The 11,001-nt window shown below is 53.3% G+C and overlaps 1 protein-coding gene across 4 annotated transcripts in view; it reads right to left on the bottom strand.

The window, feature by feature from the left end:
• The window catches only part of OTOF (otoferlin), a 93,992-nt gene extending 84,576 nt beyond the window's left edge, over positions 1 to 9,416 (bottom strand). For all 4 annotated transcript variants that reach the window (XM_068564118.1, XM_068564119.1, XM_068564120.1 and 1 more), the window contains exon 1: positions 9,338 to 9,416. In XM_068564118.1, the coding sequence (XP_068420219.1) occupies positions 9,338 to 9,416 (79 nt within the window). The remainder of the gene's footprint in view (positions 1 to 9,337) is intronic.
• Between the last annotated feature and the right edge of the window lie 1,585 nt (positions 9,417 to 11,001).

Here is an 11,001-nt window from a genome sequence, read left to right on the forward strand (position 1 = left end):
AGGCTTAGTTGCTTCTTGGCATGTGGGATCTTCCCGGACCAGGGCTCTGAGAGTTGAATTCCAGTGGGATCAGAGAATATACTCTGTAAGATGTCAGTCTTTTGAAATGTATTGAGACTTGTTTAATTACCCAGCATATGGTCTGTCTTGATAAGTGTTCCATGTGCATATGAGAAGAATGTGTATTTTTCAGTTTTGGGGTGAAATGTTCTAGAAATGCCAATTAGGACAATGTGATTGATGGTGTTGTCAAATCTATGTCCCTAATGATTTTATTGTTTAGTTGTTTGTGATTCTCTCTTGTAATAACACTTTTTCCCCCTGTGAGGAACACATACTATTCAATTTTATAATGACAGTTCATGGGACAGTAGAATGAAGAAATTCAATTGAAAAAGAGTTGTCCAGGAAAACAGCTATTCCTTATGTTCCTTAACCAGTGTGCTCTCCAAAGACCACCAGCAACTCAGAGATCCAGATTTGGGTTCTGTAAAGTCACTGGGCATCCCACAGGGGAGGCTGTCCCTTCCTTTTCCCCCACTTCTCAGCTAGATGGAGGCCCCATCTATCTCTCATCTGTTGTTTTCCACAAATCTTATTCAAATATCATTTCTTACCTCCACTCACTTATTTCCCCTTCCCTCACCCTGTTAACACCCAGGGACACAGTAGACACTCAGGCTTAGGTGAGGGATTCATCTGAGAGGCAGGGACAGGGCAGGGATTATAAACTCCATCTCTCTGGCTCAGCTCAAACCTGTACTTCCTTCCAGGTGCTGCCTCAAAATGATTTTGCCATGTAACTAACTGATGGCGCTGTTTCTCATCTTTCAGACCCAGGCACTGAGGCAGAGAGAGAGTGTGATGTTTCCCCTCGAGCCTAGGAAAGCACGAGCCACACTCTCAGCAACTGTTGCATCTTAGGTTCTCCTCCTCTGTGACAGATGGAGGAGCTCGTGGTCTCAGTGATCCATGAGCTCTGCAGAGTACCTTCTCCGTGTCAGGCACTGGGAACATAATGAAGCATGACGGGAGCGTGACTCTTTTTACATCCTTAAATGGGGTAAAAAAATATTGTTAAAACTGCAGTCCTCAAAGAATATACAAATCAATTTTCACTGCAAAGTAAAGGAGCTGTTACAGTGGAGGATTACTGGACTGAATGTCAATATTATGACATAGTATGAGTGTGTTTCATGTTTGGTAATTGCAATCATTGTTGCTTTTGTTGTGGTCATCCATGTACAATGCTTGGTGTCAGTCTATTTATCTCTTGTAAAAATAAAATACAGTGTGTGTGTGTGTGTGTGTGTGTGTGAAAAAAAAAAAATAATCCTTAAAAAAAAAAAACAAAAAAACTGCAGTCCTGACTTTATCTTAAACCTTGGCTTTTAAAGAAAAGCCAGTGAGTGAAAACTGACTTCCAGCTAAGTTGATGAGCCCTGCTGTTTTGAAAAATAAAATAGAAGCAAAGACTGTTGAGCCAGCCTCTCAGGGGTGGATCCGTCCAGGTAGGAAGCAGACAAGAGGCCAAAGGTAAAGATGATCATGTGATATTCTCCGTCTCAGGAGACCTTTCTGGAACTGCCAGTGGAAGAAACAGATCACTGCCTGGTGCTGCCAGGCTCAGGGGCTGCAGGGTCCCCTGCTGCTAGCTGCTTGGCCGCTCCTGCCACACCTGCAGGCCGCGCTGCTTCCTGTTGCTTCTGTTTTAGATTTGTTCTGTGCCAGGCACTGTGCTGGTCCCAGGGAACCTGGTGAGGTGCCTGCCCTGGAGGAGCCCACCTGGATGGTGATGGCTCCAGGTGTTTTTCACCCTATCATCTCCATGTCTGGCAGAATTTGGGGTGTCAGCAACTGACAGGAGTCCAAAGGAGAACTCCTGCCCCCCGCCAAGATCCCTGGGTCCATGGGATCCCCAGGGTCACAATCTACTCTCTTTCTGTCTCTCTAGAAGGCTGCAGCATGAGGGGCCCTAATTAGAATAATCCTTACATTTTACAGTACTTTACAGTTTGTAGAGCCTTTCATGTATGTCAACTTTCTCGTTTGATCCCAAAGCAGCCCCGTAAGAACCAGGCATACCTCGCCTTCTCCTAGGTCTTCACTTACCACCTGGCCTCCCAAACCACTGGATTCCAACCACTTTCCTGGGTACTCAGGGTACCAAGGCAAATTTCAGGCTTCCTGGGGGACATTCTCGCTAGAATGACCTACGGGCACCCCCCAAACCTGCTCTTCCTTGTATGCACCCCGGCTTCACTGGTGGCTTCACTGCCCACCCAGGTACTCAAGTATGAAATCCAGCGGCACCCTCGTCCTACCTTCTTGCTCACTCCCAATCCCAGAGCTGCCTCCTCCTCTGGACGGATGTCACCCCTTCTCTCCAAACCCACAGCCCCCCTTTTGAGGCACAACCCTCTGCCTGTACCACTGCCCCTCCCTGGGCTCCTGGCCTGAGGTCCTGACCTCCAGATCCCCAAATCGGATCTTCCCACCCCATCCTCTTGCCAAGAGCTTTGGTGACTCCCACTCAATTACAAGGCAAAGTTCAAACTCCAGAGTGTGACACTGAAGACCCTCTGTGTTTGAGCCCAGACTCCCCTCCACCCCATTCCTACCCCAGGCCCTGCCAGCACTCCCTGCTCCCCAAGCCCTTGACACGGCCCCACACCATCACATCTGTCCTGATAGTAGCCCCTCTGCCTGGAATGGGGCCTTTCATGAGTTTTGTCTCTGCCAAAATGCTATCCTCTCTCAAGGGTGTTTCAATATCAGCCCATCCCCTGCTCAGTAAGATCTCCTCTCTGGGTCTGTGCACTTTTCCAGCTTCATCCCATTGACTCACCCGCTCAGGGCAGCTTCTGGAGCTCCTGGTCTGAGCGGGCTTCTCTTGCCTCGTGCTGCCTTGCACCTGTACCTCTCTTTCCAGAACACTCATCCCACTCACAGTGACTTGTGCAATGACTGGCTTCCCCTTGAGGGCAGGGGTCTTGTCTGTCTCATTGACTGCTGTCACCCCATTGCCTGGAATAGCACTTAGCTCATAACTGGTCCTTGATGAATATTATTACCTGGATGAATGAAGGAGTGAATGAATGATTAAATACTTGACTTACAAAACACATTAAAATATAGCTTTTAATGAATTGGGAAAGAGTTTATGACATTAATGAAATAATCAGAAACTTGATCACTGAATACTTGATAGTGTTAAGGATTTATTTTTTTTTTAGGAGTGATATAATATGTGGTTTTTTTTTATTTTGAGTCCTTGATTTTTACAGCTATGTACTAAATATTTACAGAGGAAATGGTGTGGTGTTTGGGATTTACTTCCAAATTACTTGGGGGGTGGGAGTAGGAAGGGGTACAAATGAAACAAGATTGGCCATGAGTTGACAGCTGTTAAGACTGCATGGGGAGAACTTGGGGGCATTTATACTAGTCTCCCTACTCGAGTATATATTTCAGATTTTCCATTCTAAAAAGTTAATAATAAAAAAAAAAGATCAAACCCAGGGATGGGAGTAGGCGGAAGGGATATAGCTTTTATGTTATCAGTAAAGGTGGGTAAGATAACCAAGACTTTGCAATTCAGGGAAATTATTTGCAAGTCTGTTCTTGAGCACATTGCCTCCCAGCAGCATTTTTGCTGAGGGCCGTTTGTAGCAGAAGACAGTTATATGATCATCTCCATATCATGAAAACACACCTGTCTCATCAAAGCAGGAGAAGCTTGGGGAACATTCAGCATGCTCTGCTGCTCTCCGAGGTCTGCAGCTGCTTGCTCTGGCCCGGGGGAAGAGGATATTTACCTCCTAAGGCTTTAGGCACAGAAGATCCACTCTCCCGGTGATGAGGGGCCTGGGAGTGCTCGGAAGAGTGGAGGCTGTGGCGTAAATCCCTCGGGCACCGCAAAAGCACAGAGCTGTGTCCACAGCCAGCCGTGCACTGCAGAGGCTGTCCTAAGGGTTCCCTCTATCTGCCGCCTTCACTGGGGCAACACCCGCCCCACATCCTCCCAGAGAGGAGGTGCTGGGCGGGGCTGGAGTGCACAGGCAGGTCCAGGCATCCCAGGAGCATCTCAGGGCTGGGACACAGGGGTACTCTGCCTCCTTCACCAGGGCTGGTAGAGAAGTCTCTGGATAGAAATCTTATTTCTCACCAAGGCGGAGAGTTCCCCCATTTTAATGGGAAAATAAATCTAATTTGGAGCCTGAGGTGGTCTCTGCAGCAGCCAGGAGTAGGGGAATCTTGTCCTCAGTGCCCAGGCGGGGGCCCCAACCCCTTCCCAGCACGCAGTCACCCACCCGGCCGTGCGCTCCTTTCCAGGCTCTCTAACCTCCATCTACTACTTGCAGCCTCTGCTGCAGCCAAACCTAGTGGCTTCCTGGCCATCGTATTTAAGTGGCATTCCCCTCCTCTGGCCTCTGGTCCTGTCAGTCCCTCACCCAGAATGGCCTTGCCTCCGCCAGCAACCCTTCCTCGCCCGTCCTTCCGCATCTCCACGTGTGCGAGCAGCTATTCAAGACCCAGCTTAAGGGCTTCCTCCCCGCCTCCTCTACCCCCTCCTCTGCCTTCTCACGAAGCCTTCCCTGATCTCTGCAGCTGGGAGCAAGCGGTCATCCTCTGAACGTGTTGCAGTTTACGCCCCGCCCCTAAGAGCGCCTTGGCCCCCTGTGTCTGGCAGTGTTTCTCCATTAGGTCTGCGCACGTATCTTCTCCCCTATCAGATTGTGAGAGCCTGGTTCCTTTAAGCCCCACCCTGTACCTTGTGCTCTAGGCAGCAATGCTCAGAAAGAGCATGTGCCATGAAGGGGGAGGGGCGGGGGAGCTGTGTAGCCTTTCTTGCTTCCCACCTGAGGACCACAGCTGGACTCCCCAACATTTGCTAGAAGATGAAGTCAGCCTCCCTCTGGGGCCCTGAAAGATCCCCTGGGTTGGGAGGTCAATGGAGGGAGCTAGGGCCAGGATTCTTGATTCCTCCACTTCCGGATCCCCTTTGGATAGACAGCTGGGGGCGGGGACATTCACAGTTGAGGACACTGAGCCAAAGAGTGACCGTGTCACAGAGGAAGAAGGATTTAAACCCACTAACAAGTGAGTACCTCAAAGACATGCCGTTTCGTATTCATTTTGATGACTTGGCCCAGGGCTCAGCATAGGGCTCAATTAGGAGAGCTAAGATCAGATCCCTGTCTTCAAGGCGCTTGGAGGTTAGTACAGCATACAAACTGGGGCAGTTTCTGAACTACAAAGTGCCCTAGCTGAGGGGTGGAAGGAGCGTGTACGCAGTACTGCAAGGGAGGGCGAGGGCTCCACAGAGGAGGTGACGGCTGAGCTGGGCCTTGAAGGGTGCGCAGAATTAACGGGAGTTCTCAAGGTGGAGATGGCAGAAGAAATATGACGTCTCGAGGCTTGGAGGTATAGAAGACTTGGCATCTTCGGGGAATGGCAGGAAGTTCAGTGTAGTGAGAACCCAGTGGGTGGTGTGGGGAGGGAACAAAGAGGAAAAGTCAGCTGGGCCAAGGGGGGAGCCTTGATAAAGCAAACCTCTGTGCCAATTACCAGGTCAGGCGAATTATGTGGAGATCAGAGCCAGCCTCCAGAGATCACCCATCTCACCCATTGAGTCCCCAAAGCTGGTATTTTGGCAAGAAAACTCAAGGATGGAGAGTAAAGGAAGATCAGGAGGCTGGCCCCAGACAGTCTGTCACTTGGTTCCCTGACAGCCCAGGGACCCATGACTGGGGGTTTGGATGGGGCTGAGAAGTGGGCAGAAGGTTGGACTAGAGGATCTTAGAGGCCCTTCCCACTCTGCCTTCCGTGACTCTATGATGGATGCTGGGAATTATTTCAGGAGTTGAAAAAGGACAGCTTAAGCTAACACTTCCTCCCTTTGAGTAGTGACCTGCAGGCAAGATGGCTCCTTCCCAGACAGCCCACTCCGGATTCTGGCTGCAGCCCTCTGCGTTAAATGAGGACCATGGTCTCCATCTTGCTTATGGGAAGCGGAGGCCCCGAGGCCCTGTGGTCCACATGAATGACGGGGACTGGGGTCCAGGCCTTCTGGTGTCTCCTGTCTGACTCAATGGGCTGTGACTCCTGCAGGTTAGGGGCTGTGTCTTCTTCCCCCCCAGGGTTCCAGGCCTGTCCACAGGTATCAGCACATTCAGTGAACAAACGAATGAGGGCAGGACCAGAGGACCAGGTTAAGAGTGGCTGTTGGAGCAGTAAGAACCAAGAGCTACAGATGGAGCTGGCCGGTGTGCGCTGAGCCGAAGGGTAGGTGGCCAGCTGACCCGGGATGGCAGGGAAAAGAGGGGTGGCCGGGGACAAAGCTGGAGCATGCCCAGCCCACATGGGAGCAGGGGTCTCAGGGGTGGTCTGCCCCAGGCCTGGGTTCCTGTGGAACATCTTAGCTGGGGGTCCCTATAGAGCAGAGGCCAGGCCAATTTGCTTGCTCCTGGCACAGGTCGGGAACCCCTCAGGCGTGCCCTCCTCCCCGCTTTATATCTCGCACGGTGCCCTCTCTCCTCACTCCTGGCTGACAGAAGGAAGCTGGGCTGGAGAGATGATGACTCAAAAGCCAGCAGCTGCCCCAAGTAGAAGTGAAACAGTTGTCTCACAAACACATCGGTCATTTAAATGCTCTTTCCTCAAAACTCTTTCATACCTATTTTTTTCACTGAAGCAACCTGATGAAGTGAATGTTATCATTGTACCCATTTTACTGGTGAGTAAACTGAGGGTCAGAGAGGTGAAGTAAGTGGAAGAACCCAGGTAGGACCCAGGGCTTTTGACCCCATATCTACAGATTTCTCTACCACAACCCCATAGGGCTCTTTCCTAAGTGTCCTGTATCACGCAGCACAGAAAGTCAAGCTTTATTTCAACCAATTGATCTGGTCTACCTGGGCCACGAGTAACTCACCTGGTGCTCCCTCACCCCACCTGGCATTGAGCTTCACTCAAGGGATTCGGGGAGCTCAGGGCCAGCATCTCCCTGTGACCGTTCACTGGCTTCTCATTTCTCCCTGCAGGGTACTTGCTTGGACACCAGTGGTTGTGTGTGCAGGAGACGCTGTGGAACATTCTAGAGTGAATCTGTTCCCTCTGAATTGTAGTTAGTGTTGGTCTTTTGGGGCATCTATAGGTGTCAACTGCTGGCAGCAGCAGGTGAATGGCTGGGGCATCTCTGGTTCTTGCAAAGGACTCTTTCTGGAAACCTGCTTGCCATCTGCCTGTTCCTGCTGCCCAACCCCCTCCGCAGGAGCTCTGCCTACGGTCACCTGCTGCAGATGCGGAGCTTGGGAGTGGATTTCTCCACTCAGTCCAGAGGGCACGGGTTGCAAATAGGCTAATTCCTGTGTGGTCCACTGAGGCTAGAGGACTAGCCCCACTGCCCAAAGAAACAGGTGGGCATCCGATAGACAAGGTGCTCAACCCCAGTTCACCAGGAGGGGATAAAGAGGCTTTCAGGGTGGAGCAACCAGGGCTGGGATGAGGTCTTGTGAAGTGGGGCCACTGTGCTTCGGTCCCTCCACTAAGGCCATACAGATCTCTTTACACCTTGGTTTTTCTGCCTGCAAATGGGACTGGTTTGTGCAGCCTGGGACTGTTCTGTCATGGCAGCAACAACACTGCGACCTGTAGCTAAAGACCCAAATACTGTGCTATCTGCCCACCACGGGGACACGTGTCACAGATGAAAGGACACACTTGCTTTTTCTAAAGGCAGCACGAGCTGGCAGGTGGCACGTGGAGATCCAGGGTGCTGCAGAGAAAGCAGTCTGGGCGGGTGTGGGAAGCAACAGGCAGCCGAGCCCCCATTCCTCTCCCTCCTGCTTGCACGCACACCGCGATCCCCTCCACCTCTGCCTGTCCCTACGCACAACAGGCCACGGTGTGGACAACCCAGGGCCTCGTGCCCAGAGCTGGCCCGACTGAGGGGGTGACGTGGGTGCCCCGGCGGCTGCTGGAGAGGTCCTGAGAGGGCTGCCCCATGGTCTCACCTCTCCCTCCTGGCGCAGGTGCAGACGTGTGTCCAGCCTGGGCCCTGATGCTCAGTTTGCCCTTTAATCTGGTGGGTTCTCTCAGCTCCTCCCCTACTCTCCCACCCCGCCCCCACCCTCAGACCCCTCTCTGGGGAGAAAGGGCCATGTCTAGTGAGGAGCACCCTGGCCTTTGGTCAAAGGCTGCCAGACATGCCCCTGGCCCAGGGGGCTGGGCTGTGGCCAGACAGAGGCAGAGGTGTGTGGGTAAAAAGCAGAGGGAAGCCTGGCCTTGTCTTTCCCTGCTCAAAACCTTCAGGGGCTGCCCACTTTCCCCGGGGTGAAGGCAGCCTTGCCTCCTCGGCTCTACCTGTCTCTCCTGCCTCAGCTTGCACCTACCCTGGGATCCAGGCTTATGGGGCATCTATCTGTTCCCGTGTCCCAGCTCCTCTCCTGATCTTGGGCATCCTGTCCCCTCTGTCTGCTCTGTTCTTACCTCTTCACCTTGCTCCTTTCTGCTGTTCCCTTGGATTTCAGCTGAGGTGTCACCTCCTCCTGGAAGCCTTCCCTGACCACCCTGCCCCCAGCCTGGGTCAGGGTGCTGCTTCTGTAGCTTGCACCCTACATTCGTCCCCATCCTCATCGTATCACACACCTGTCCCTATTGTCTGCCCACTGGTCCTCCTGTCCCAGTGGATGTGGGCTCATTGAGGGCAGGGCCTGGGCCATGCCCAGCCCCTGGCCTTGGCACAGAGATCATAGTAAATGGTCACTGGATGTGTGAGAGGGAAGGAGGCTAGGAAGAGAACCAACAGAGAGGGAGGCTGGTGGGGCTCATAGGATCCCTGACCACAGATAGACCTGCGAGAAGCCAACAGTATCCCCATCATGCTGGTTTCTAGGAGCACCCCGGGTCTTCCAGGCTGTAGAACCCACCCCCACTCTGTGCCCAAGGAAATCAACCTGCAGGAGGGAGAGGGAGAGGAGGAGGGGGCCCAGGGAGACTCCGCAGCGCTGGGTCCCTCAGCCCTGGGTGCCCCTGAGCCCTGGGGTGGGGGTCCTCACTTTTGCCTCCCCAGGACCTCCTGCAGGCAGAGGACTCCACAACCCTCTGGTTGGCACATTGGCAAGTGCAGGGAGAGACACACGTGCAGACATGGAAACGTGGGGGACCCTGATTTTCAAGAAGTCACAATGGTTAGTCAGGCCAGGGGCAGATGGCTACCCGTGAGAAGCCTCATCGCACCAACCCTGCTAGAACTTTTCCAATCCATCCTCCCCTCCCTGCCCTATCCCGTCAGCCCAGAGCTGGGGTCCCCATAAGACAGGAGAGTCCCTACCTCGGAAAGTCACTTTGGCGATCCGGTCGCCCCTGCCCCGCAGCTTGGAGACCGTCTTGAGGTGGAGGAGCAGAGCCATGCTGGTGCGGGAGCCTGGGTACCGCCAGGCGGGAGCAGCTGGGGAAGGAGCGAGCTCTGCGGATGGAAGGCGCTCGGCACACATGCCTCCCTCCTCTCCCACACCGCCTCCTCTCCCCTCCGATGCTGCCCACAGAGACCAAGGCAACCAAGCCGAGCCGCTCCTTCCAGCGACTCACAGCCCGGCCAACCCCCACCCCTCCAAGTTGTCAGCCCAGCGTGTGCGTATCTGTGCGTGTGTGTGTGTGTGTGTGTGTATCTGTGCGCGTGTGTCGTGCGCCCGTGCGCAGCCTAGCAGTGCAGACAGTCTGAATTCATTATTCAGCAGCCGCCTGCTCCCAGATAAAGGACGGCCCAGCTTCAGGTGTCTTCTCGCAGCTCCTGGGGCAGAGCTGCCTGCCCTCCCCTCCACAGGGCCTGCCAGGCAAGCTCTTCTGCCACCAGGAGTGGGAAGATGGGAGTGGGCATGAGCGCGGTGGGCTGGGTGTGGGGCGGCAGCCCTCCCACAGGGGAGAAGGAACTTTATGATCTGCGTGCACAGGAAGGTGAGCTGTCGCACTGGTGTTTCAGGGTGCCTCCCCCCCAGTCAAGCTGGCCAGCGGGGCTGCTGGTGCCCACCAGGCTCAGGGGGCCTGCATGCTCTGGATGGGTCACACCGTGCTAGGTAGAAATCCCAGCCCAGGGCCCTTCAGCTGGAAAATCAGCACCTACTGGATAACATCAAGGCTGTGCCTGGTGGCCGGAGCCTCAGAAACGGGAGCCCTAAGAGGACAAGGGAATGTACTTTCCCACCTGCTCTCATGGAGATTAGGACCCCAGGAGGCCGGGTCCTGACTCCCTGGGATCTTGGAGGATGGAGGTGCTGCTTGGGGGGCGCTCAGGGGCCAGGCTAATCGTGATTGGAGATGCCTGACTGCGAAGGCCTCAGAGGCTTTACAGGGAAAAAAATCCATCTCCTCCCTAGGCCCTCTGGATGTTCTCTTGTGAAGGGGGTGAGTTTCATGAGGCCTCCTAGGGACCTGTGCATCTTTAGGAGAAAGCCCCTGAACTTGCCCTAGGCAAAGCCTGGAACTTTGCTGAACCTCAGTTTCCATATCTATGAAATGGTAGCAATTCCATCCAGTCAGCACACAGCACCCCTTGGCTGAGCCACTGACCCTTCTGAAACCTAAGCCAGATCCCACTTTTTAATTTCCACTCTCCTGACTATTACCCATTTGGGTAACTCTTAGTATAACACTTATTCACTGAATGTGTACTGAACTTCTCGTACCAGGTGCTGGGGACTCAGAGATGAACATGATAAGTACTAGCCCTCAAGCAGAAGAGGCAAACGGACTAGAACACAGGCACACAGAACCCAGGACGAAGGGTCCATGGGTGGATCAGCTTGGAATCCATGAATGGGGAGAGGGAGTGGGCACCGGACCTTGTCTGGGGATGGGGGTCTTTAGGACCACCTTCCTGGAGTTGTTCTAAAGAACTAAAGGTTGTTCTTTTACAACTTTTATGAATGTTGTTCTTATCGTAGCCCACATTCTGCATGGAGAATTTAGAAATCTATAGAAGTGGTTGCATTTTGAAGG

The sequence above is a fragment of the Eschrichtius robustus genome, chromosome 15 (assembly GCF_028021215.1).
Source record: "Eschrichtius robustus isolate mEscRob2 chromosome 15, mEscRob2.pri, whole genome shotgun sequence".
Classification (NCBI taxonomy): domain Eukaryota; kingdom Metazoa; phylum Chordata; class Mammalia; order Artiodactyla; family Eschrichtiidae; genus Eschrichtius; species Eschrichtius robustus.